Source organism: Pseudorasbora parva, chromosome 16 (assembly GCF_024679245.1).
Source record: "Pseudorasbora parva isolate DD20220531a chromosome 16, ASM2467924v1, whole genome shotgun sequence".
NCBI lineage: Eukaryota > Metazoa > Chordata > Actinopteri > Cypriniformes > Gobionidae > Pseudorasbora > Pseudorasbora parva.
In genome coordinates this window covers 33755059-33781967 of record NC_090187.1, presented here as the reverse complement: position 1 = coordinate 33781967, position 26909 = coordinate 33755059, and the positions used below count along the sequence as shown (strand labels likewise).

General features: G+C 35.7%; 1 protein-coding gene across 3 annotated transcripts; it reads right to left on the bottom strand.

The window, feature by feature from the left end:
- Positions 1-6783: 6783 nt before the first annotated feature.
- On the bottom strand, positions 6784-26676 carry kiaa0513 (KIAA0513 ortholog). Of its 3 annotated transcripts, none has more exons than XM_067420408.1 (13): positions 19271-19349; positions 18700-19176; positions 17895-17994; positions 16498-16571; positions 15738-15808; positions 14962-15166; positions 14831-14871; positions 14450-14528; positions 12447-12524; positions 11921-11950; positions 9031-9111; positions 8705-8799; positions 6784-8199 (listed from the first exon to the last, which is right to left on the bottom strand). In XM_067420408.1, exons 2-13 carry the CDS (start codon positions 19068-19070, stop codon positions 8150-8152), a joined length of 1275 nt encoding a protein of 424 aa, XP_067276509.1. In that variant the 5' UTR covers positions 19071-19176; positions 19271-19349; the 3' UTR covers positions 6784-8149. The 3 variants fall into 3 exon arrangements, with proteins under 3 accessions (XP_067276509.1, XP_067276510.1, XP_067276508.1); XM_067420407.1 differs by lacking the exon at positions 19271-19349 and adding an exon at positions 26420-26674 and having other exon boundaries at positions 6835-8199; XM_067420409.1 differs by lacking the exons at positions 11921-11950; positions 19271-19349 and adding an exon at positions 26420-26676 and having other exon boundaries at positions 6834-8199.
- Between the last annotated feature and the right edge of the window lie 233 nt (positions 26677-26909).

The following is a 26909-nucleotide window of genomic DNA, read 5'->3' as shown; positions in this document are numbered from 1 at the left end:
GTGATTATAATGCAAATAAGACATTATGAATAAGAATAAAAGCAGTTAAATAAAAGACTGCTGACAAAATCTTTAGACCTAAATATTATATCGAGTTAAGGACGTAATCATATTTCTCAGTCCCATTTCATGCCAAGCATCAACATCCACACCACATGCAAATAACCTTGACTTGAGGTAAACCAGACTACCTATCATTCCATACGAACATTTTTACCACAGACACTTTTTTATATCATCATGTAAATGTTTGACGCTTATTTTAGCAATCAGATGTTTATTTGACTTCCTTTTTGCCTCCTTACAGCCATTAAAAGCTGAGATTCAGCAGAGCAGTACACCAAATACAAGCGTTCTCATAGCCTCGTGAGACACACTGCAGTTGATGCAAGAGTGATCCTCATGTCAACCAAATTAGCGACTGACACATGAAAAACACAGATGGACACCCACAGCTCTAGAATCAAATGTAAAATTTGCTTTTTGATTGGGGATGACGTCATGAAATATTCACTGATAATTGTGTGTTTACATATCTTTTCAGATGCCTGACTGAGAAGCTGTAATAGGAGGTTAGCATAATAAATATCTCTCTCACCCGCACATATGGCCGTGCACAGTAATTGACATGATTACTCATGTGACTCATACCGTGAAAATACAATTTTTGAGGGAATAACAAAGAGGCATTTAGAAATAAACTCTCAAGTGTTGTTCTATGGGCCAAACTAAATATTGCACATATAACCATCATCTCAGTGGATTATGCACCAGCTGGCTTGGATATGGTCGTTTTCCTTCAGTTTAGCTCACTCAAACCAAGGAATTTAAATTAACTAACAGCTGCTGAATGAACACTTTTTATCTCGATTTTTGCAATAGCCCACCCTTATCCTTGTGCATTCCCATTAAGCCACGAAATCGTATACATTGTATACAAAAAAAAATCGTATACATTGAGGACATTCCAGTCTTTCAGGTGCTTCCGTGTTTACCTGCATTTTTCAACTATTGAGTGGATTTTCTGTTGATGTCAAACAATTCTTTATTTAATACAATTGGCACGAGGCAGTTAACTACACTAATGTTATCGCTAAAATATTTAGCCTAATCCAAGTTATACAGCTTTTTATTATGTATATTTATTCATTTATATAGCTTTTTGATAGCATTTATAATTTAGACTTTCAGGAATAATCTATTCTGATTTGTCAACTTTTGTCCTAATATTCACAATCGCCCACAGTAACGATAACCGCTCAACCACCCTCTCTTAATTGTTTCATATAACAAGGTAGATCTAAGTATTAATATTAGTGTACTGTTACCGTGTTCATCTTGTTGCTAGACAATTCCCGCTCTACATTTTTTCTTGTTCAAGAAGACATTAAAATAGGGGGAAAATACAGCAAACTTCCTTTCATGGTGACTATAGAGATAACATGCAGGTAAGACTGTAAAATAATTTGAACTCTACAGAATATTTCATATCCATGTTTTTATTTATCTGGTGATAGACACCAAATAAGCTAACAGAATGCTGGTTTTTGGTTCCCTGAACGTTCTTTTCTATAAGGTTTGTTGTAGTTAGCCAGGAACATTTCTTAACGGAATAAGAACCTAACCCTAACCCTTAGTTTTTGGTTTGTAGAATGGTATTCTAACGTTACCAGAACGTTCCCCTAACAATCAATCACAATCCAGCGCACCAGTAGGGTTGGATTTATTGAGTACTCAATATTATACAAACCATATCTTGTTTTCTTCAATTTGGTGTATCAAATATTTCCCAATTAATAATTACTCTCATATCTATTTTAATTATAAGTAATTATTTGATAAAAACTTATATCCACATATGTAAAATGTTATTTATATGTACATGTATGAATGTATATATGTATATACACTCACCTATTATTAGGAACACCTGTTCAATTGCTCATGAATGCAATTATCTAATAAACCAATCACATGGCAGTTGATTCAATGCATTTAGGTGTGTGGTCGTGGTCAGGACAATCTCCTGAACTCCAAACTGAATGTCAGAATGGGAAAGAAAGGTGATTTAAGCAGTTTTGAGCGTGGCATGGTTGTTGGTGCCAGACGGGCCGGTCTGAGTATTTCACAATCTGCTCAGTTACTGGAATTTTCACGCACAACCATTTCTAGGGTTTATAAAGAATTATGTGAAAGGGGAAAAACATCCAGCATGTGGCAGTCCTCTAGGCGAAAATGCCTTGTTGATGCTAGAGGTCAGAGGAGAATGGGCCGACTGATTCAAGCTGATAGAAGAGCAACTTTGACTGAAATAACCACTCGTTACAACCGAGGTATGCAGCAAAGCATTTGTGAAGCCACAACACACACAACCTTCAGGTGGATGGGCTACAACAGCAGAATACACCACTGGGTACGCCTCATCTCCACTACAAATAGGAAAAAGAGGCTACAGTTTGCACAAGCTCACCAAAATTAGACAGTTGAAGACTAGAAAAATGTTGCCTGGTCTGATGAGTCTCTATTTCTGTTGAGACATTCAGATGGTAGAGTCAGAATTTGGCGTAAACAGAATGAGAACATGGATCCATCATGCATTGTTACCTCTGTGCAGGCTGGTGGTGGTGGTGTAATGGTGTGGGGATGTTTTTTGCAAAACTATAACCAAAAAAAAACCAAACATTAGGGAACGTTCTTTATAAGTTATTTTTGGGTTATTTAAAAATAAAGACCCTGCAACGTTCTGGGAATGTTATTTTATGGTTGTAAAGTATAAAACCTAAAAAGAACATTCCTAGAATGTTATGATTTGATTCTCAATCGGGAACCAAATAACATTAGGGGAACGTTCTGTGTTTGCTGGGCATGTAACATGCAGTCGGCTGGTGATTATCGCAAAATTCATAAAATTAATATACATTTCTCTTTAGACTCAAGTTTTATGATCTAACTGGTGTGAATTAAATCAAGAAAATGGAAAACAATCAATTTCATAGTGGTCTCAGCCTTTTGGACTCACTTCGATCATTATGATATACAATTAAAGTAAACATGGGAGATGTAATTCTTCAACTTTTTTGGATTACCTATAAAATTCTATTAACTGAGGAGATGAAGTTAAATGCATCACAACTTTAGTAGCTCTGTGTAACTCTATCTAAGAAAGCAAACTCATAAAGGTCATTGAATCTGCCATACTATCTGCTGGTGGGATTATCATGAAGACCTACATGTGTTACACACACTTCTTTTAATGAGGGATCTTTTTAAGCAACATAAGCCATCCTCAAAACAATCGCTTCTAAGAGCCAGATGTGCCAGCCAAATGTCGTCTGAAGGAAAGTGTCTATGCATGTCTACACATATCTTTACAGTTGTGTGTACGTGTCTGAATACTCCCAAGACCCATTAGTGTGGGTTTGTGGCCCTTGTCACAGACCACCCAGCTGTCTGGTTCACACTTAACCTACGGAGAGAAATTTGACTCCAGTTTAGCCTCCCAAAGAGGGTTTGAAAAGTGCACTAGCATCAGAGGTCCACTCCAACTGACTGTAACCGGCCAGCCAAACATCACAGACACACTAACACAGAAAGGGATTTAAACAGAGAGGCATGAGAGGATGTATATGTGTGTTTATGAGGTTCTGTGTTTGAAAATGGATAGACAGAGATATTAAGGATAAACATAGGATTTATTGTCAGGAAACGGAGCCATTTGTGTTCCATTTTACACCCCCCCTTACAGGATCTTCATGCCCCTTAAAACACAGGGGTTACAGGTTGGCACAAAACATATATGATCATATCAAAAAAATATGATCTTTGAGTAATTCATATTTTAATATTAAAATATTTTCTACTTTAATATATTTCAAACCAAAATTAAGTGATGCTACCAGATGTTGTGTTGTCTATTAAAAGGATATTAATTGGAAACTGCAACAGAATCAGGCGCTTCAGGGTTAATAATAAAAAACTTGATAAGGCTCTAGGCATATATACATGATCAATAAGTTTTGACAACATGTTTTAACATTGCTTTGACTCATCAAAATAAATTAAGCAATTCTTATATGAATCAAGTTCTACGATTCAACTCGTTTTAGTCAGTTTAATGTAATTTAAGTTGAAAATACTAAAACATCCAAGTTGATTGTACTTAAAAAATTACTTAATTATTTTACAGTGAGGGAGTAATACACTGTAAAAAATTATTTAGAAAAAAGTTACCTGGTTGCCTTAAAATTTTGAGTTCATTGAAATTAAAATTTTGAGTTACTACAATTAATTTTTTTTGAGATTCGACAACCTATTTTCAAAATTAAAATATTTTGTAAGCATATTGGGTAATTGTGTGTGTTTTATTTCTGATGACGCAGTGAAACATGCCAAATAATGCTATTTTCATGATTTATCAATTTTTTTATGTGGTTCAGATACAATAATATTTTGAGTTTCTATTTATTAAACATATTTCCTTCATTGTATCAACTCAAATTTTTAATTTCAATAAACTCGAAATTTTAAGGCAACCAGGTTACTTACTTTATTAAGTTAAACCAACAAAAACCAATATATATATATTTTTTTTTACAGTGTAGTGATTTGAAAACCCATATTTCTAATCTCATTATTAAATATTAATCTTAATATTGACATTCTATGGATTTTAAAGCCCTGCCCTGGTACTTTCAGCCTGAGGTTGGAAAATAAGATTTTATTTGCAGCCTCTAAAGGCATTCACTTATTAGTTTTTGTCCTTGTTGTTAACGTGCCCTTAATTTTTATGAAAATGTGTCATCATTTACTCCCCGTCATGTCATTCCTAACCTATGAGTTTCTTTCTTCTGTTAAACACGAAAGATATTTTGAGGAATATTGATAATCAAACAATTTCAACTCCAATTGGCTGTCTAATAACACTTTTTTTAAATGATTTAATTGACATGAGTCAGGACACAGTGGTGTGCTAATGGAATGTCACTCATCTGCACATTTCCAGATTATGAGGGGTGTTCCTCAGGGGTCTGTTCTGGGCTGTCTACTTTTTATTGTCTATATTAATTATCTCGATTTAACATTTTCATTTTTACTGACACAGTGATTTATTGTAGTGCACTCAAATTACATTTTCTTTATTACTGTCTGCTTCCGATAATGGCAACAAAAGCTTTCTTGCTTGACTTTGACTTGAAATGCAAATAAAAGAGGTCAACTTTTTTTCAAGTTCAGCAAATCTGCATTTACAAAACTTTGATGTTCCTTTTAAACTTATCCTGGTGCTCTCAGATTTAAAACAAATTGTAATTTCAGAACTCATCATTGTGAGCTGTATAATAGAATTTTGGAAAATGAAGCATTGGTATATTTATTTATTTATATTCATTCGTCCTCATGTTACCAGACGGTTGACGACACTTATTGACTTTCATAGTGTTTGTCTACTATGGAAGTCAATGGGTGCAATCCACTGTCTGGTACCAACATTCTTTCAAATATTTTACAGAAAAAAGTTTGGAACAACACATAGGTGAGCAAATTATGACACAACTTTGGGTTGAACTCTCCCTTTAAAAAGAGTTTATTTTATGGTTAAATAAAGGACAATAAAATCAATATTTTTTTGTCCATATAATGGAACCGAAACTGCTGAAAATCACCATGTCGCTAATAAATTATATTGAAATTTTTTATTTTATTATTTTTTTTTAAACATTTCTGGCACAAATTGCACCATTTCCTGACAAAAAAAAAATGTATTAGTCAAAGAAAGACCAAGAAAATGAAAGAAGAAGGGAAGTAAGAAAGTGATGAAGGATGTGATCAATCCCTAGCTGTTGAAGATAAGGAGAGTTTATATTGTTTGATGGGGTCTGGGATTAATTAGCAGTAGAGTTCTCAGTGTGTGACACCAGTGCTTGGCCTTTCACAGCTCATTACTGTGTGTCCAATCAGTGCAGGCCAGTGTGACGGCTGTTTATTTATACACACAGCCAGCCATGGCAGCCATTTGGCAGTTTTCTTCACTGGGGAGCTTTAAACACTCCCACATTGAGCTGAATCTGCACGGGCACACTCAGCAACACGTTGTCAGGCAGAGCATGATCTTATATCTTATAAATCTTATATTCTAAGTGTACTATTTTATTATTCTATATTATGGCATAATGCTGCTGAAAATACAAGATGGTGTGTAACACTATAGGCAGGACACTGCTGGCTGGTATATGTGTGTATCATTTTGAAATAAATTAATACTTTTATTCAGGAAGAATGCATTGCATTGATCAAAAGTGACAGTAAAGGCCTTTCTGTTTCTTTTTCAAATAAATGCCAATCCTTTTATTCATTAAAGAATCCTGAAAAAATCCATCATGTTTTCCACAAAAATATAAAGCAGCACAACTGTTCTCAACACTGAAATTTGACTTTTTTTTAAACTTTTTTTTTTTTTTAAACAAAAATAATCTTAACAACCCCAAACTTGGTTGATTGGTAGCATACATCTAAAGAAAATGGATAAAAATCACAAAATCAAAGTTACGTTTTCTTTCCCCCCACAAAATATCAAGTTAAGAGAATAGTAAATAATTTCATGTTTAAATATATAAATAACTTTACACATCACATTAAAAACTGATCAAAACATCATTTCTGATCAAAATGTTTCAAACAAAACATGTTTTCTTGTTTAATTATTAGAATTTAATTCAAGTTATAGCTCTTATTTCTGTTAAAGAGGCTTTCATACTTCATTGGAATGACTCAAAGGATAAAAAGAGGACAAGAAAGTTACACGTTTTTTTTTTTTTTTTTTTAATAAACAGGACAAAACCTCTCTCGTCGGTTTCCAGGTATGTTAAATAGGAAATTCAGGGCACTTGGGAAAATTACAATTCAGACGACAGAGCTTACTATGAACATTCATTTACATAGACAGTACAATATTAACGACATCATCTGAGAGATGCAAAGACCAGACCAGATCAAGTTCTTGAACAACCATGCGCCCATGTACAACACATACAGACGTCAAATAAATAAATCCCCAAAGTCCATTCCTCATTATTCTGTTAACAAAACAATCTATTTACAAACCAAATATATTAGCTTTTCTTTTTTCCTCATTTGAGAGGACATTAGATTCAAAACAAGCGCTTGACATTCACCTTCACTGATCCTCAGCAGTCGAAACGGAGGGTTATGATTGCCCTCTATTGGCTTTAAATGTAATTGCACAACAGTGAAAAAACATATGCATGCATACCATGCGTTAAAGACACAACACTGTACGACACACACTCAAACAGCTGCAGCATGATACTTTTCTTTAACTGTCTCTGATACAAAACACAAGCATTATCCACACAACACAAACACATTTACTGGCAGGGTGCACAAACTTACGAGTGCTTACCCAGAGAGTCATTGGAGGATAACAGCATGCTGACAAAGGTTTGATCGCTCTAAAATGGGAAGATCACTGCTTAATAAAGGACTAAAGGCACTTTGAACAGGGGAAGAGACATAGTTCCAGTGTCCATGTAGTCACAAACACTAATAATACTCCATTTATCCATACAGGAAGAGCACAAAACTAGAGAAGTGCAATAGATGGGAACATATAGTAATATAGATTGGAACAACATGTTGATATATTTTATATTTATTATATATATATTGTTGTATTGAAATACTGATATTGTTAGACTGTATTTTTGTTCGTTGTTTGTCATTGAACTTGCTCAAAGGACACTTTCAGTACTACAGCTTTTAATATGATTTCAAAGGAAGAAACTAATTTCTTGAACTGTCTGGGTCTGAGGATGTTTTGCATCTTATTCACGTCACACAATATGAATTCCATATAATATATAATGACAGATATCGTGTCTTATGATGCTTGAAAACTGTGAGCCATATTGCTATTCCAGTATATGTGCATATTTTGTCACATGTTGCAGTTTCGACAAAAATGAACCATTCCCACACTGCAGCAGGACACTGAAGCATCATGGGATATGGCTGATTTATGCCAGCCATTTTAGCTGCATGATATCTGTACGTGTTGGCTTTTGTGGAATACTGGTTATTAGAGATCAAATGGATGTACTGAATTAGATGGTAGAGTTTAGATGATTTTGGATATTCACTCGGCAGCCATCTGCTCAATGTGATCACACAGCAGCTTGTATTGCTCTGTAAGAGGATAATAAAAAGTTTGAATCATATACATTTTCACTTAATATTTTCAGCAGTGATGGATTCAATTGCGACAGTTAAATACATTTATAAACAGTCACAAAAAGCTTCTATTATACATACATTTTCTTTTGAACTATCTAATTACACAAAACCCAAAAATGACACTGTTTTCAACACTGAAAATAATAAGAAATGTTAATTGAGCACCAAGTCAGCATATTAGAATGATTTCTGAAGGATCACGTGACACCGAAGACTGGAGTAAATAATGGTAAAAATTTAGCTATGCCACTACAGGAATAAATTACATTTAAACATTTATTAAATAATAAGTAAACTTATTTTAAATCATATTTTCCAATATTACAGTTTTTACTGTATTTTTGATCAAATAAATACAGCCTTGGCGAGCATAAGAGACATAATTTAAAACATTAAAAAAATACTCACCCCAAATAAAATAAATAAATACACATTTAATGTGGAAAAATGACACTACCTTCATTCAGATTTCCAATGACTGCCTGCTTCTTCAGGAAGTCATTGCAAAGTTTCTTGCTCAGTCCAAATGCCACCATGTTATGAGTGAATGTCCTAGACAAACAGAACAAATATATGTGAGCATATGATGAACATACACACACACACACACACACACACACACACACACACACACACACACACACATATACATATACATATACATATATATATATATATATATATATATATATATATATATATATATATATATATATATATATATATATATATATAGTTTTTATTTTTTTTGTGTGTATCAATATTGTATAAAATGAGACTCACCCCAGCTGACCGAAGGTGATGTTCTCATTAAATCTGGAGCTATCGTCTTTCTCTTCCTGGGTCATATGACACCACTTTTCTCTAAAAAGGTAAAAAAATATGGAGGTCAAGGTCAGAGGTCACTGACTATCATTAAAGTAATAGTTCACCCGAAAATGAAAATCATCTCATAATTTACTTACCCTAAAGCTATCCTAGGTTTATATGACATTCTTCTTTCAGGTAAATACCATAAGAGTTTTATTAAAAATGTCTAGTAAATGGGAACCCAAAATTTGAAGCCCCCCCAAAAAGTGCATTCGTCCATTATAAAAGTAATCCACACGGCTCTGGGGGTTAATAAAAACCTTATGAATTCAGTTGTTAGGCTTGTGTAAGAAAAATATCCATATTTAAAACGTAAAATATCTAAATAAAACGTCGATGTCATCGTTGCGCCAGTTACGCTTTTTTCGCTGGAACCTAGATATCTTACTTTATAACGTGTTATGTGGATTTTTTTTTTTTTTTTTTTTTTGGAAAACCATTGATTCAAATAAGAATGCCTTTATTAACTCCACGGAACTATGTGGATTATTTTATAATGAATGGTTGCACCATTTACTGCCATTATAATGCTTGGAAGAGCCAGGACATATTTTAATATAACTCAGTTTGTATTTGTCTGAAAAAAGAATGTCATATACACCTAGGACAGCTTGAGGGTGAATAAATCATGGGTTAATTTCCATTTGTGGGTGCACTAACCCTTTAAGCATGAGAGACAATCAATAATAATGTAGAAGTTCATTCGGAAACATTTGAAACATTACAATGAATACTGTGGTTTGAGAGTTAAATAGATATAACAACAATCATACAAAAGGACAAATGTGTATTAGCCATACATTATTGGTGCTCATGCAAAATCCAACAAACATTTCAGAATAAGGGTTAGTGAGCAGTCAGCTGTAGCCATGATTCCCAATGAATCAAAACAAAAATGACAATAATTTAAATAATAAAAAGCATATGAGCAACACACAACCACAGCATTCAGCTCACAACCATGAGAAACAGCTCAGGCAAACAAACAAATATGCATTTTTTACCTATGTACAAAACGTTCCTTTACTAAAAATAAGCTCTTACTGAAAAAAACTTTAGAATTGTATAGCCTGTTTTATCACCCGCCAGGTGAAAATCTTAAACACTTATAAAGGTAATAGCACACCTTCCTTCAACAAGCCAAATGATTTGAGCAATCATTTATGTCAGTAGCACAAACAGTGTGGGAGGTAATACATGCCAAAGTTTAATACCTACGGCTGGGGATCTGAATGAACCCCAAAAAGCAAGTGTGAGTACTAGTAATAGCGATACTTCTCTTAGCAAACACCACTAACAGTTCAAGTGGTTAGAGGTTGACATTGCAATGAATAGGCACTAGGAAGACAACACACTCTGAATGCATGCAATGATACAGAAAATAATGTGCGTCAAAGAAGAAAAGTCAGAGCGAATCAGCGGTTCTCAACTGGTTCCAGGACACAGATCAAATGGCGACCCGAAACAGTCCCAAAACTGTTTATCGTTCACAAGTAAACAAAAAAGTCCCTGGTTAAACATTGAAATGTATTAATATTATTGTTTTCGATAATGAGGGCATGTCATGCAGCCTGTCCATGCTGGCCAGATGAAGTTGATATACCGTGCCAAAATACTGTGTTTGATTGGATGCAAGGCTTTTGAAATCAACAACAACAAAAAAAGCACATTCTCGTCCTGTTTAAAAAGAGCCTATTTATTTCACTATACTAATTTAGTAAGTGTATAGTTTATCAATGTTTGTCAGAACAGATATGACACTAATTTTTGTGTCACAATCCAGTAGTATTTTAGTATTAATAAGGTCCACTGTGTCTTTGAGAGCAAAGCTGTGCATTGTAGATAACGTAATAAAAAGGACAATGTGACATGAGTCAGTATTTTCTTGGCCGACCTCTAACACTGTGAAGTTTCCTTTGAGTACTGATGAAAATGTTATCAGAATGTTCCACAGCTTCCTGACTGGATCCAGCGCTGATAATTATAGTGCAGTAATTCATCTGACCCTTAAGTTTCCATACATTTTCCATTCACTTGTGATAAGAATGACATTTCTAGTGGAGCATAACTATATATATATAAAAATATTTATCTCATAGAATTTTATTTTACACTACCGTTCAAAAGTTTGAGGTCAAAAATTCATTAAAATGATCTAAAGTTAAAATACAGTTATTAACACAAAACATACATATTGGTATATAAATATATTTTGGTTTCCAAAAAAATTAAGCAGCACAACTGTTTTCAACATTGATAATTAATAATATTTGTTTCTTGAGCAACAAATCAGCATATTAGAATAATTTCTGAAAGATCATACGACACTGAAGACACGGAGTAATGATGCTAAAATTTAGGAATAAATAATATTAAAAAAAATTCTAAATGGAAAACAATTGTTTTATATTGTAATAATATATTACTGTATATTTTGAGCCTTGGTGAGCATAAGAGACTAAAATGTAAACGTTAGTGTATAATAAATATAAATTTGTGCTTTGAGATTTGAATCATTATATTCATTATTAGTTTAATCATTTTTTTAGTTCTTGAAATCACCAAAATTCTCTGATATTTCCAAGTTTTGGTTGTGAGAACCTTGCACACAGTATTTAAAATACTGTTCCAATTCTGTCAGTGTATCATCATTTTCCTAAACTCTTTTAACTTTCCCCTCAAATTATTCAGTGCTCATCTTTTACTCTTAGTTCATTCTAACTGATCTATCTTCCCCCTCTCCCTTTTCTTAGCCTTTCCTGTCTAGCAGTGTCCAGGGCAGCAGACGGAATGAAGGACAGACCTTTCATCTTTCTCTTCCTCAGCCGTCCGCCTGCGCGAGGCAGCAAGGCACAGGGAGAAAAAGGGTTAAAGTCACATGCACACACACAGAGAGAGAAAGAGCCACAGAGAGAAAGAAAGACAAGAGAGGATGATGAGCAGATGAGCAGTGTGGAAGAGTAAACCATAAGAGCACAGAGAGAGGCTGCAGGATCCAGACATCAGATATTTCCACTGCAAATACACCGCAGCTCTGTCATATGCACCGGGCACAGTCACGCACCTCGGCTGAAACTACTAGCTAGTTTATTTCAGCATCACTAACAATCTATCAAACACACTGTAAACTCTCAGTCTCTCCCTCTGGCTTTAACAGACACACAAACAAACACTTAGTCTAAACAAACACGCAATCTAACATGTGCGTTTGGTGCTGTGCAGAGTCTGTTTTGTTTAATAGCACGACATATTAGGAGACAGAGAAAAGAAACGCTCTTTAGGATTAATAAGAATTACAGAGTACTTTGAAAAAGCCTGCACTCTCTCACCTCGTGGTGGGGGATCTTTTATTTCTCTCACAATGGACGGCATCAAAAAACGCTGCGTTCCAAAACCTCAGAGTGTGCCTTTAAAATAAAAAAAAGAGAGAATGGAAACAGATACAAGCAAACCAACATTAGCATCTGTGACAAATGATATGACATTGTGCCTGAACCCGCCCCTGATAGGCTTACATTGTGAGTTTTCTTTTGGTTTACAAACCTAAAAAAATTTCTGTGGTAATGTGACAGTCTGTCATTATTTACAATTACGGTAAGTATTTCTCTGCCTAATTCCCATTACTGAAATGCACAAAATGAATATTACTTTAAATGTAAAATACTTTAATATTATAGTACTATTTGTTGCAGTAAATTAATTTGATCCTATTTTAATAATTGCATCAATTTCTACAAAACATATTAAGCAGCACAACTATTTTTGACATTGACAATAATAAAAAAAAATGTTTCTTGAGCACAAATAAACATATGTGAATGATTTCTGAAGGATCATGTGACACTGAAGACTAAAGAAATTATTGTGAATAAACAACATTTTTAAATATTAAAATGCCATAAATGAAAACATTTTAGAATGATTTTAAAGATTTAAAAATAAAGATTTTAAACATTCTGTCATTTTCATGAATGAATCAATGAGGCATTTATATAGCGCTTTCAAATGTACAACTGTACACCCAAAGCGCTTCGCACTCATGTCAGGGGTCTCTCCTCAACCACCACCAGTGTGCAGCATCCACTTGGATGATGCGACGGCAGCCACAGTACAACGGCGCCAGTGCGCTCACCACACACCAGCGATAGGTGGAGAGGAGAGAGGGTGATAGAGCCAATTCAGTGGATGGGGATAATTAGGAGGCCATGATTGGTAAGGGCCAATCAAGGGAATCTGGCCAGGACACTGGGGTTACACCCCTACTCTTTTACGAGAAGTGCCATGGGATTTTTAATGACCACAAAGAGTCAGGACCTCGGTTTAACGTCTCATCCGAAAGACGGTGCTCTTTGACAGAATAGTGTCCCCATCACTATACTGGGGCGTTAGGACCCACACAGACCACAGGGTGAGCGCCCCCTGCTGGCCTCACTAACACCTCTACCAGCAGCAACCTGGTTTTCCCAGTTGGTCTTCCATCCAGGTACTGACCAGGCTCAGCCCTGCTTAGCTTCAGTGGGAAACCAGTCTTGGGCTACAGGGTGACATGGCTGCTGGCAATGTCTGCTGCTGGCAATTTTCATGACAATGAAGTATTTCTCTTCCTAATATACTGTAACGAAAAAAAAATATTATTTATTATTTAAATTGTAAAATGTAATAAAAAAAACTAAATAAATGTGATTTTAATAATCTCAATGACAAAATAATCAATGGTTTAAAAAATAATCTACAGTCACAATTAAAAAAATATATCGTCTCAAATTTCTTGTTACTGGTTTACTGTAATAATAATAATAATAATAATAATAATTATAATAATTATAATAATAATAATAATAATAATAATAAAAATAATAATAAATACATTTTATTTATAATGCACTTTTCTTAAACCCAAAGCGCTACAGTAAAATAAAAACAAAACAGCATGTCAATGTCTTAAACAAATGTGTCTTAATCAACTTTTTAAAATGACCTAATGTTGGTGCATTTCTGATGGGCAGAGGAAGAACATTCCGTAATGAGAATACAATTGTTGTGATTTTACAAAGAATTACTCATTACTGTAATTTTACAATGATAATAATAAAACCAATTTCTTTCTTTTTTTATTCTGACATTAAACATGATTCTGGCAAATTCTTTGAATCTGAAGAATATGTCTAAAACAAACAGATGTTTGAAACTAATTTTTGGTAAACATTGACAGTATGCCACAAATGCAATCCATAAACAATGAATTGTAAATAACATAATATTCCACACATTTCACATACTTCAGCTTCATTTCAGCAATTTTGTGGGGAAAGAAAGATCATTGACAACCTACCAAATGGGCTGCTGCTTTAGGTGTGTGTACAGGTAAATTTTCTCCTCTTCTTTTCTATCCGGGGAGAGAGGGGGAGAAACTACAGGGTACACAAGCAGAGATAAGCACAGTTAATAACTGAAGCACCTACACAAGTCTACAGAGAATATTCCATGTGGTTTAGGTGTCTTGCTGAACAGCATACTGGTGCTAGCTAATGAATGGTTTGGGTAACCAACCCAGATTCTTAACCACTAAGTCTCACCCCCACAACACAGAAAACCCTAAGTGAGATATCTAAAAACTGGCAATGGCACAATAAGAGGTTACCACAGGTGAGAAGAGGGAATTAAATAACCCCTGCTTGAAAACACAGGGATGGTACATAGTGAACTACTTTACCGGTAGTTTTGCCCTTCTGTTCAACAGGTCTATCTGCGTCTCTGAGGAGGACAGGACATGATGACTTTGTGAGCAGCAGAAGCTTTATTAATTAAAAGTGTTATTAATAGCAATGACAGAAAATCACTCACTCATTCTTTCGGCCCAAGGGTCCTCTCAGTTTGCTCTCCAGACCCCCAAAGAATCCTTTAACGTCAGTCTTAGCCGAGGTGTTTTTGAGCAGTCGCTCTGCGATATCCTTCTTCCCAGTGAGCCAGACCTTTCCAGTGCGCAGGTACGAGTCGATCCCCCCGCTGGGCCTCTCTAACAGCTCTGTGGGAGACAGCTGGGACTTACCTGTTACACACACACACACAAAATGTAAATTAAATTAATTGAGAAGTCATACTAGGCAGTCACACATTAGGCAGGTGTACTTGTATATTAGATTCTTTAGGCACCACAAGATTAGATTTCGATTTAAAGAGTCATGAAGTCTCAACATCCATGACATGGATTTAAATCTTTATTAGCATTGAATATAATGCATATAATAGATCCGTCTATACTCTTTCAATAAGAAAAAGGTTAGTTTTTTTAATACCTTTTTAAATGTAGTTTATTTCTGTAATGGCAAAGCTGAATTTTCTATATTTGAAATATAATCTTTTTGTAAAATTATAAATGTAATACATTCTTGCTAAATAAAATAATTAAAAACAAACAAAAAAATACTGGTCCAAACTTTTGAACTGTAGTGTACACCCATGTTTCCCCAATCCACAGTTTTTATACCAGATCAAAAAACACATTAAAATGCCATTGTCCAATTTGTCCGAAAGACGCAGTGCCAGGAGGTCTGGACGTTTCCTTTTCAGATTCTTACATTCCACATGGTATGATTTATATTAAAGGTGAACTTTCTTACCCATGTAGTAATATGTGAAGCACATGGTCATTAGGTGTTTGGCTGGACCATAATCATCCACCTGGTGACATCTGTCAATCAATAAAATCTGGGTCACATGTGCATCAGACGCCAAAAAACACTGCCGTGTCCGAAATCGCCCCCCTTTACCCTTAAATAAGGCACTATTTGAGGGGACAGCCCTTTGGACATAGTGATGTCCAAAACCATAGTGGACATTAAGTGCACTCATTCAATCCCACAATAACGAGTGTACAATTTATGTACACTCAACGGCTAGAAAAGACCCATAATGCACTGTAAGGGTGGTGCCAGTGGCTGAATAATTTATCCATCCATTTTTCAAAACACTGGTCCAATGTGGGTACAGCATAATATCATACAGGTATAAATTGTTTAATTAAGGTTTATACATGCTAGTTTCCATGACAGAGTCAAGATAAATGTTTTAATTACTACTGGAGATGCCAGTTTGCCAAGTTTCAAATGATTATTAAGCAGCAAGCACAAACTACACAAAAGCGACCGCCCTTCCGGCGCACTCAAGTGTCCAAATTATTGTCATTCATTCTGTAATTCATTCACTCCTTCAAAGCAACTATGTTAGTGAACTAATGGCGAATAATATTGAATGAGGGTATAGGGGAGATTTTGAACACAGCTACGGACTCACCAGGAGTTCTACAGAAAACTGGTGAAGTGTTGTGGCTTCCATGTAATGTCAAACATAAACCCAAGATATTATCGCTGATGTACTTACTCAAATAAAACAACAGCGAAGGACTGCACCAGCCTGTAGAAAGTCTGTTCGCTCACACATTTGGAGTGGCAGCGCTGCAAACACATCACACGGTTATCATCAAAATTGTGTTTGTTTATGCATATGTATTCAATTGCATGAGTTTTCTTGAGCTTTCATAAAGTGATCTGTACACAGCGTCTATATGGACCGTCCGTCCTTGACGTTTATAGAGATGTGCATTTTAGGAAAATGATGGCCGATATTTATTTTCAGATAACCAATAAATGGGCAATTATTAAAATAAGAGATTATTGTCGACTAAATAATTCAAATCAAATAAAAAACCTGAAATCATTTAATTTGAGGTTTGCTAAAGTTACATTGAGCAGTTTTATTAAATATTTAGAGTTATTAACGATTAACTTTAATATTGGCTGATGATGACCATATATGGTATATTGTGCATCCCTACTGTGTTTTGGTCATTTTAACTGCCAAGTAGTCGAATTATTTCAAACACATTTCTCAAGCAATGGGTGTGTAGTTCACACCATTATTTTGTGTTGCTCCATAAAATCCTATATTGCAAAAAAGTGTGTTGCTAAATAGGTTTGCAGTTCATTTGCAACATGTGTCCTCTTATGTTTAGTATGACACAGCAAAAAGTGCTGTTTTTTGAGACATTGTGCAACTGCACTCACAGTAACCCGTTAAATAGGGACCCAGAAAGGAATATGCACCATTCACACACACATATACACATATACATTTTATATATATATATATATATTATATATATATATATTGTGTCAAAACATTCACTGTTCACACGGATCTGCGAAAAGTAGTTGTTGTTGTCACTTTGTAAAGAAACACTATGCTCCTATAGACTGAACACATCTCTTATAGACTGAACATATGCAAGAACATGACGTCATCACTTTCACAAAATCACAGTTTACATGGAGATGATAACGATATAATTTTCAAAAATATGCACTTGGAAACCTGTTCTCACAAGTTTGCATTTTCAGGCCTTAATGTTTTCACATTTTTAGTTGAAAAAGGTGTCGTGTAAAGGGACCCTTAGTTTCGCTTAACCTTTAATTATTTTTTAAATTATATTAACTTATACTTACACAGTTAGTTGCCTAGATTTTTGTATGTTTTTTATGTTTAAGTTGAGTTTTTCACCACAATATTTATATTCTATAGCAGCCTTATTTTAATTATTAAAATAATTTTCAATATTTTAAGGTTTAGTTAGTAATAACCTCTCTGGTGCAGAATGTGAGAAACAGGTCTAAACTATCCCCCAAAATGTATCACCATGAATCATAAATGTAAAAATGTAATTGGAAAAGAAGTCATGCAATGATTGTTTTCATGACTGATCAGCGGTGCACCTCTCATACCTGCGCACTGACATATTTGGAGAACCAGTCCCTGCCTTTCCCGTTCTCTCCAGTGCACAACTCTCCAAAGTGAGCCTTCTCCTCCTGATCAAAGTCCTCCCTGAGAGAGGGAAAAATAATAAAAGGAACCAGTAGTGTCAGGAAGAGAAAGACAAAGGGAGAGTGAGAGCATACTTGAAACAGGAACAAATGCAAATACATGCATCAGTAGATATGGGACTGTAATTCAGTGTAATTCAATAAGTTTCTTCCTCTTTCAAGGGAATAGTTTAACTTTTTTTTTTTATTCTGTTATCGTTTACTCATCCTCAAGTAGTTCCAAACCCGTGACTTCCTTATTTCCGTAGAGAACAAAAGTAGATTTTCAATATAACAAAAGTACACTGTGACAACTGGCTGTCAAGCTCCAACAAGGACAAAAAGCCCCATAAAAGCAGCCTATGTAATTCAAACATGATATTTTAAGCCTTCTAAAGCTAAACAATAGCTTTGACAGAGGAATAGACTGAAATTTAAGTGCGTCTTATCAGTAGTGTTGTGTCTGATCTGGTGTGAATGAGATTTGAGAGCTATGGCAGAAATTCTCAGTAGATAAAAACTTTTGCTTGGTTCCTTAAACAAAATTATCATAAGGCCTCAGATAACTTAGACTATAGCACACAAGTACTTTTATGGTGCTTTGTTTTGTACTTTCTGGAGTTTGATATCCACTGGCCACTGTAGTTAATGAAAAGAGCAACATGAACATTCTGTGAAAAATCTTTTTGTGTTCTTGGTATAAAGCATTCCTTTAAACTGTAGTCACCTTCCATGGAAGAGCTTTGCCACATAGGTTTTCATAAACGCTCGTATCTCCGTCTCCTCTGCGTCCTCAGTGCTGTGACTGGAGCAAGATGAGGACCGCCGCGTGCTCGACGGGTGCGATGGCGATTCTGAGCCCTCGTTCTCACTGTCGGCAGATTCAGTAGCATCACTGTCTTCTTCTCCGTGGGAAGTGTGTGTGGGGGCCATGGGCTCTGGTAGAATTGGCTCCATGGTGGCGTCGCTCGCAGGCTCAGGGACGAGAGGCTCGGAGGAGAAAAAGTCCCCCCCAGTGGAAGGTCCAAGAACAGGTGGCACTGTCCCTTCTGGGGGAGAATCAAAGTCTATGAGGTTGTCCACCACAGCCCCCTCCATGCTTTGTTATGGGGGTAATTCAGTCACTAGGTGAGATATGATGATGTCAGCTCAAAAACCCACGGGTGATACAGCCGTTTGTAGCTTCAGAATTTCACAGGAGGATCTAAAAAAACAAAAAACAAAACAAATTTAAATATTTTAAATAGTAAAATATTTAATATTTTAAACAAATATCTTGTATATTATACTACACTCACCTAAAGAATTATTAGGAACCCCATACTAATACTGTTTGACCCCCTTTCGCCTTCAGAACTTAAAGGACAACTCCGGTGAGAAATGAACCTAGGGGTAATTAACAGATGGTTACAGAGTAGATCGTTCTCTGGGATGCGTTTTCATGGAAATCGAATGTAAAGAGTTTTATCTTTAAAAACAGATTAGCTGTAACACTAGTCTATGGGGGACAGAGTAGTGAAATTAAATCGCTAGTTAATACCACTAACAAGGCTAAAAATAGCCCCACACTAACACAGTAGCATAATGAGGGTCCCAACATGCAAACCGAAGCATTGAGAACTTTGTAAGAGTACAAACAGTTTAATAAGAAGACACTTTTTAAACATAGTGCATTACGCGTTCACAGACAGGCGCCATCTTGGAAAACAGTCTCGACTCATCGAGCGACGAGAGCTCTGCTAAGTGAAGAACTGTGACTTGGAATCTCATATGGTCCGTTGTTTCCGGAAGAAAACACTGAACACAACAGAGAAAATAAATAAATAAAAATAAAAATGTCCATGTTATTACATTTCACAAACTTAATTCCTATCGACCAGCTCACTTAGAACAGCGCTCGTAGATCGATTCATCGAGACTGTTTTTCGAAATGGTGCCTGTCCGTGAACGCGTAAGGCACTATGTTTACAACGTATCTTCTTATTAAACTGTTTGTACTCTTACAAAGTTCTCAATGCTTCGGTTTGCATGTAGGGACCCTCATTATGCTACCGTGTTAGTGTGAGGCTATTTTGAGCCTTGTTAGTGGTATTAACTAGCGATTTAATTTTACCACCCTGTGTCTACCCTGTGCCCCATAGACTAGTGTTATAAGCTAATCTGTTTTTAGAGATAAAACTCTTTACATTAGATTTTCAAGAAAACGCATCCCAGCGAACGATCTACTCTGTAACCATCTGTTAATTACCCCAGGTTCATTTCTCACCGGAGTTGTCCTTTAATTCTACGTGCCATTGATTCAACAAGGTACTGAAAGCATCCTTTAGAAATGTTGACCCATATTAATAGGATAGCATCTTGCAGTTGATGGAGATTTGTGGGATGCAGATCCAGGGCACGAAGCTCCTGTTCCACCACATCCCAAAGATGCTCTATTGGGTTGAGATCTGGTGACTGTGGGGGCCATTTTAGTACAGTGAACTCATTGTCATGTTCAAGAAACCAATTTGAAATGATTCAAGCTTTGTGACATGGTGCATTATCCTGCTGGAAGTAGCCATCAAAGGATGGGTACATGGTGGTCATAAAGGGATGGACATGGTCAGAAACAATGCTCAGGTAGGCCGTGGCATTAAAACGATGCCAAATTGGCACTAAGAGGCCTAAAGTGTGCCAAGAAAACATCCCCACACCATTACACCACCACCAACAGCAACAGCCTGCACAGTGGTAACAGGGCATGATGGATCCATGTTCTCATTCTGTTTACGCCAAATTCTGACTCTACCATCTGAATGTCTCAACAGAAATCGAGACTCATCTGACCAAGCAACATTTTTCTAGTCTTCAACTGTCCAATTTTGATGAGCTCGTGCGAATTGTAGCTTCTTTTTCCTATTTGTAGTGGAGATGTGGTACCCGGTGGGGTCTTCTGCTGTTGTAGCCTATCCGCCTCAAGGTTGTGTGTGTTGTGGCTTCACAAATGCTCTGCTGCATACCTCGGTTGTAACGAGTGGTTATTTCAGTCAAAGTTGCTCTTCTCTCAGCATAAACCAGTTGGCCCATTCTCCTCTGACCTCTAACATCAACAAGGCATTTTCGCCCACAGGACTGAGCAGATTGTTAAATATTGAGACCGGCTCGTCTGGCACCAACAACCATGCCACGCTCAAAATTGCTCAAATCACCTTTCTTTCCCATTCTGACATTCAGTTTGGAGTTCAGGACATTGTCTTGACCAGGACCACACCCCTAAATGCATTGAAGCAACTGCCATGTGATTGGTTGATGAGAAATTGAACAGGTGTTCCTAATAATCCTTTAGGTGTGTGTAATTTATTATACCTAATTTATATATACAACATTATATATATATATATATATATATATATATATATATATATATACAACTGAAATAATTTATCCATTGATAGCAAAGCTGAATTTTCAGCATCATTCCTCCAGTCTTTAGTGTCACATGATCCTTCAGAAATGATTCCAATATGCTGATTTGGTGCTCAAGAAATTCAAATTTCTAATTATCAATATTGAAAACAGTTGTTTGTGCTTAATATGTTTATCTTAATTGTTTTTATTTAGAATAGAAAGTTCAAAAGAGCCAGATTTATTTGGAATGGAAATATTTTGTAACATTATACAGGTCTTTACAAATCACTTTTTAAAATCAATTTAATGCATACTTGCAGAATAAAATTTATTAATTTTTAATATATATATAAAATGTTGTTTTTATATTTATTATATAAAATTATTGTACACACACACACACACACACACACACACACACACACACACACTCCTATTAACATTTATATATTTATATTCAACTATTCAAAACTTTTTCATGAAGTGTAACATTACGGTGAGGGTACTTTAACATCCTCTTTTGTCATAAACTTCCTTGCAGCTGTGTTTATACAGACTGGCCACAGCATGAGGCAATGCAGAGTCTGTCAGAGCCAGTTAATATGATGTTAGATTATGAAATCCATTGCACAGAATCTCAGTGTAAAAGCGTGTTTCTATGAAGCACCAGACGAAGCATAAAGCCCCAATGATGTCATTCTTCAAATAAAATAAAATAAAATAAAATAAAATAAAATAAAATAAAATAAAATAAAATAAAATAAAATAAAATAAAATAAAATAAAATAAAATAAAATAAAAAATAAAATAAAATAAAATAAAATAAAATAAAATAAAATATCATGCAAACCAGTATAAAAAAGATGCCCCATCAAATATGGTAATGCTTGTTTTTTTGATATTATGGATAAAGTTTAATCAAGTTTTCTTGCCTTTGTGAAAATACCATCTGCTTCTCATACCACTGAAGACGAGTGACACGTTTCCTTCCCAAATGAAAGGCTAGTTCACTTTGCCCCAACAGACACTAATGGTTAGTGTTAAATTCAGAAACCAGATGAGAAGAAGAAAAAACTTAATAAGGAACAGATCGGATCATAAAAAGTAGTTATTCGGCTATTGGTTAACATTATCCACACACTGTGATTACCAGTGTGATCCAGCCTTAAGATGCAGTGGACCTTGCAATGCTACCACATATTTTTTAAACAGCAGCTTCTGGATGTCAACCTGAAGAAAAACTGAATGAACTCTGCATGTAGAAGTTGATATGCAATCATTCATTCTATACTGGAATAATTTTTACAAGGCCAGAAACTACATTCCCTGAGAAATGCAATAGGGCAGAGAGGATGGTTATGTAATGCAGAGCTGGAGGAGCGTGACTTGGCTGGCATACGCACTCACAAGTGCACACACACACACGCTGTGACCAGAGTCAGAGATCGTGTCAACTGCGCCAGCCTCTTTTTCACACTTATCATTAAGAGGCACAAGGCGGAAAAAACAACTTTTGGTGTGAGCAATATGAAGAAAACCTTACAGTAACTGGTATATAGGTTATATCATGGTTTATTAATTGCAAAAGCATGTGGTAGTTGGTAATATAACTAATTAAATACTAGTACAAACCAAAATGTTCATAAAAATGCCACAAAATGTAAACGTCAAGAGCAATCACTTAATTTAATCATGCTCCACGAGCATCTAGTGATTTCTTTTAATGATAACTACGAAACTCCTACACATGGCTGCTTCATAAATCTTAGCATTCGAGGGTAAATGAACATTCTGCAATATTCCTTCCTCCCTGCGCTGGAGCACTTCCCCCTCTTTCTACTCCATCCATCCATCCATCCATCCGTGCAACAAAATGCCTCTTCATCGCATGCCCCGGGGCACAGTGCAAAGGTTCTGCTGTCAGAGTGATGGGACACAGATGAGTGGGTGTGGGTGAGAGAGCAGGTCCACTGGTTTAAGAGACTGAATGGGTTAGGGTTACCAAAGCACTGCAGTGATATCAGAGTCAGCGGTGCAGAGAGAAAGATAATTACATGTGTGATGAATGTCTCAGGGACGGAGATATTGGGTTGGCTTGTGTGCAAGGTCAAGTCGGTCAAAAAAACCCAGAAAACTAGTGAGCTAGAACAGTGGCTTTCAGTTCATTTTGTGTCAAAACCCAGATGTTACATTAAACATAAAATGGTGATTAGTACCACAATTATCACTCAAAAGCAAACAAAAATGTTTTTTTGTTTTTGTTTTTAAAGCAAACATTTAAATGTATTCAATTCCATCAGAACTGACCTGTATTCAACCATTTGAGAACCACTTAATTAAATAATTTAGCCTTACAAGCAAAATGCAAATATAAAGACTTATTCAGATTGCATGTTGGTATAGAGCCAAAGAGTAAAGGGAAGATAATAATTATTAATCATGCAGGAGAGTAATATTTAGTTACCAAAGGAAATCTCAGAAATCGTTATCATGTATTAATGGTGAGAGACTGTCTGATGTGAAAAGGCCACAGAGTGGTTCATTTGTGGTGGTTTCATTTCCATCATTACGCAACATGCCCTGCTATTTCCTCAAAGGAAACCTTACTTATATCTGTCACTGTATCGGACACTGTGAACCTAAGACTGTCATTCATGCACAGAGCTTGATCAGCTAGCTGCTGACTGATGCCGCCCAATCAAACACATAAACAAAGTCTAAATGGATCAATGCTTCTAACCAGAGAGCATCAGATTCAATAAAAGTCACATAAAATTACCCTTTTACTGAGACACAGCAAAGAGCACAAAGACTGGAAATTGCTTCTAACAGTGAGCTTTTCATCAATGGCCTGCGCTTGAATAGGACAAGAAAAATGATCCTTGGCTTGACTGGAAACAAGAGCACTCTTATCTCAGGCCACTAGAGTTTAAAAATATGCAGTCATGTTCATGAGGCCTGCAGTCAAGCATGGATGCCAGGTTTCTGACTGCTCCTGATGCTGTTGAATAGGACTTAAAGCCACAATATGTAATGCTTCGCCACTAGAGGTTCCTTATTCAAAGGAAATGCGTAGCTTTTTTTCCGGTCATGTGTATGTAGGGTAATGCAGTGCTGTTATCACATTACATACATTTGTGCGTGTTGAAAGTTATGTCATAATGCTACTCTGTGTGTTCGCTCGGCGGCTACTATGAGACACATGCAAGTTTCAGTGCGCTAGATCAATACTAGGCATGGTAAAACATGGTATTCACAGTAAATTAAGAAAACAAGATTTAAACAATAAGACTAACTGCGTTGAGCTGTATAACAATAATTAGTTTTCTATCAATGAATGAATCCAAACAGTTGCTAATCTGTCTAATAAAACACATTATTTAGCGTTTCCATGGTTTCTACAAAATAAAACCAGAAATTGAGGATAACATAATGTCATTCATAGGTGACGCATGGACACGGTCCATATTAAAATTGCTTATTAAAAATTATTTATTGCTTATTTTTACTTATAAACACTCTTAGAACAATTTGGAATAAGTTCACAAGTCAACAAAATAAATAGCGTTGTTCTAGTGGTTTTTGAATAGTTTAATCTAAAAAAATCTTACATATTGTGCCATTAATGCCAAAAAAGTACCATATAGTATTTAAGTGTATCATTTTTAAAGACAAAGCAATTATTCACAACACATTGAAATACCGTGGGAGTCGAGTGCCATACCAGCTAATACAGTAACGTTACTAGACAGTAAACGGAAATAGAAATCTTAAAGGGTTAGTTCACCCAAAAATGAAATTTCTTCCATTAATGACTGTTCCACAAATAAAGAATCAAACGGTCATGATTCAAGATTCGGATCCACGTGTCAAACTGAAAAACTGCTGAAATCATGTGACATTGGCGATATGAATCACGAATCAATCTGCTGATTCGCAACCGTTTGATTCTTTATTTGTGGAACACGGAAGAGAAGACAATGCTGAATAAATTCGTATTTTTTGTTATTTTTGGACCAAAATGTACTGTCGACGCTTCAAAAGAGTCTAACTAACCAACTGATGTCCCATATGGACTACTTTGAGGATGTTTTCATTACCTTCTGGACGTGGACAGCAAGTGGGCATTCACTTACATTCAAAGGACAGAAAGGCCTCGGACTAAACCTAAAATATCTTAAACTGTGTTCCAAGGATGAACAGAGGTCTTAGGGGTGTGGAACGACATTGGGGTGAGTCATTCATTAATGGAAGAAATTTCATTTTTGGGTGAACTAACCCTTTAAGAAAGTGAGAAGGAACTAGATTCCATGCTGTTGAATAGTCAGAGGGATTTCTCCATTGAAAACAACTGCACTTCTGCTCCAGTGCTTTAGACCTTTTCTTTTAGTTTAGTGTCTTAAAATAGCACCTGTCAAAATACCAGCTTATCAAAAGACAACTCACAGGCTTCATCAGAAACATTTCCTACAGTCAAAACGGCACTATTTTTAGCCTCCACAACAAGTGCACATTTTCATTAGCACTAATTTAATATCCCAAAATGCATTAGGCTGCAGCTCTGGTTGCTTGAGCCTTGAGAGACTGATGAAATACAATAACCAGGCATTATAAAAATGCTGTCTGGATAGGCAGCTCACTAGGTTGAGACATAGCCATGTTCTTTTATCATTCATACTTTCTTTATACTAGCACTCTATGGCTCAGTTTACTCTTGCAAAATGAAACCTCTACTCCACCTCCTTATTGTAAACAACGCTGTGTAATCATATGGCACTTACATGAGGTAAGGAAAGCGGAAAAATCTTGAAGTACGTAGGGAAGTGTCGTTTATTCTGTCACTAATTGCATTATATAATGGCTCGCGCATATATGTAACGTTATGTATACGCGTTTCTGCCTGCAATGTAATGATTATAAATAATGATAGAACATTTCTTGTAATGTCCTGTTCGAGCTTCGCACATAAGAAATGTCATGGTGATGGACACGACAGCACATATGGTTCGAGTGTTAACGCCAAGCCCCCTGATAAACTCTTGTTAGTAGATGACACTTACCCTGGATGTTCCAGCTGGAGCTTCGTCTTCCCAGCGCGTACGATCGATGTACAGGCTGCTATGAAATAGTCTGAGTGTGCGCATGCGCGAATATCAGTAGCGGATGGGGGAATCCAGTGACGTAGCCATGATGACACGTGACTGCACACTGCGCATTTTTTACTGTTCGCGGCTTGTTCAGCATTTTTGTGTGTATTCCAGAGATGTAGCAAACTTTTGAATGTCATAGAAACAATTGCACACACGAGCTTATTCGTTATACATTTTTGCTTCAAAACAATTAAATGATTAATACGGAAACAAATAAAAATATAGCCTACAATAAATACTAATACAATAAGTAGCCTATATATTTATACATTATAAATATTAAATGTGAAAACATTTTTTACTTTATGATCTTTTTTTACACATATATGTTACTGGATTTCATATATAAATGTATTTTTCATGAATGTATTAGCCTACAGTTTCCATCTTAATGCAAGAA

Coding starts and splice junctions, on each gene's coding strand:
- kiaa0513 (XM_067420407.1), bottom strand. CDS start 19,070: ATGGAGGGGGCTGTGGTGGACAACCTCATAGACTTTGATTCTCCCCCA. Junction 15,809..16,497: donor TTCGCTGTTGTTTTATTTGA/GTAAGTACATCA, acceptor ATTGATTGACAG/ATGTCACCAGGTGGATGATT. Junction 15,167..15,737: donor CTTCACATATTACTACATGG/GTAAGAAAGTTC, acceptor TGTGTGTAACAG/GTAAGTCCCAGCTGTCTCCC.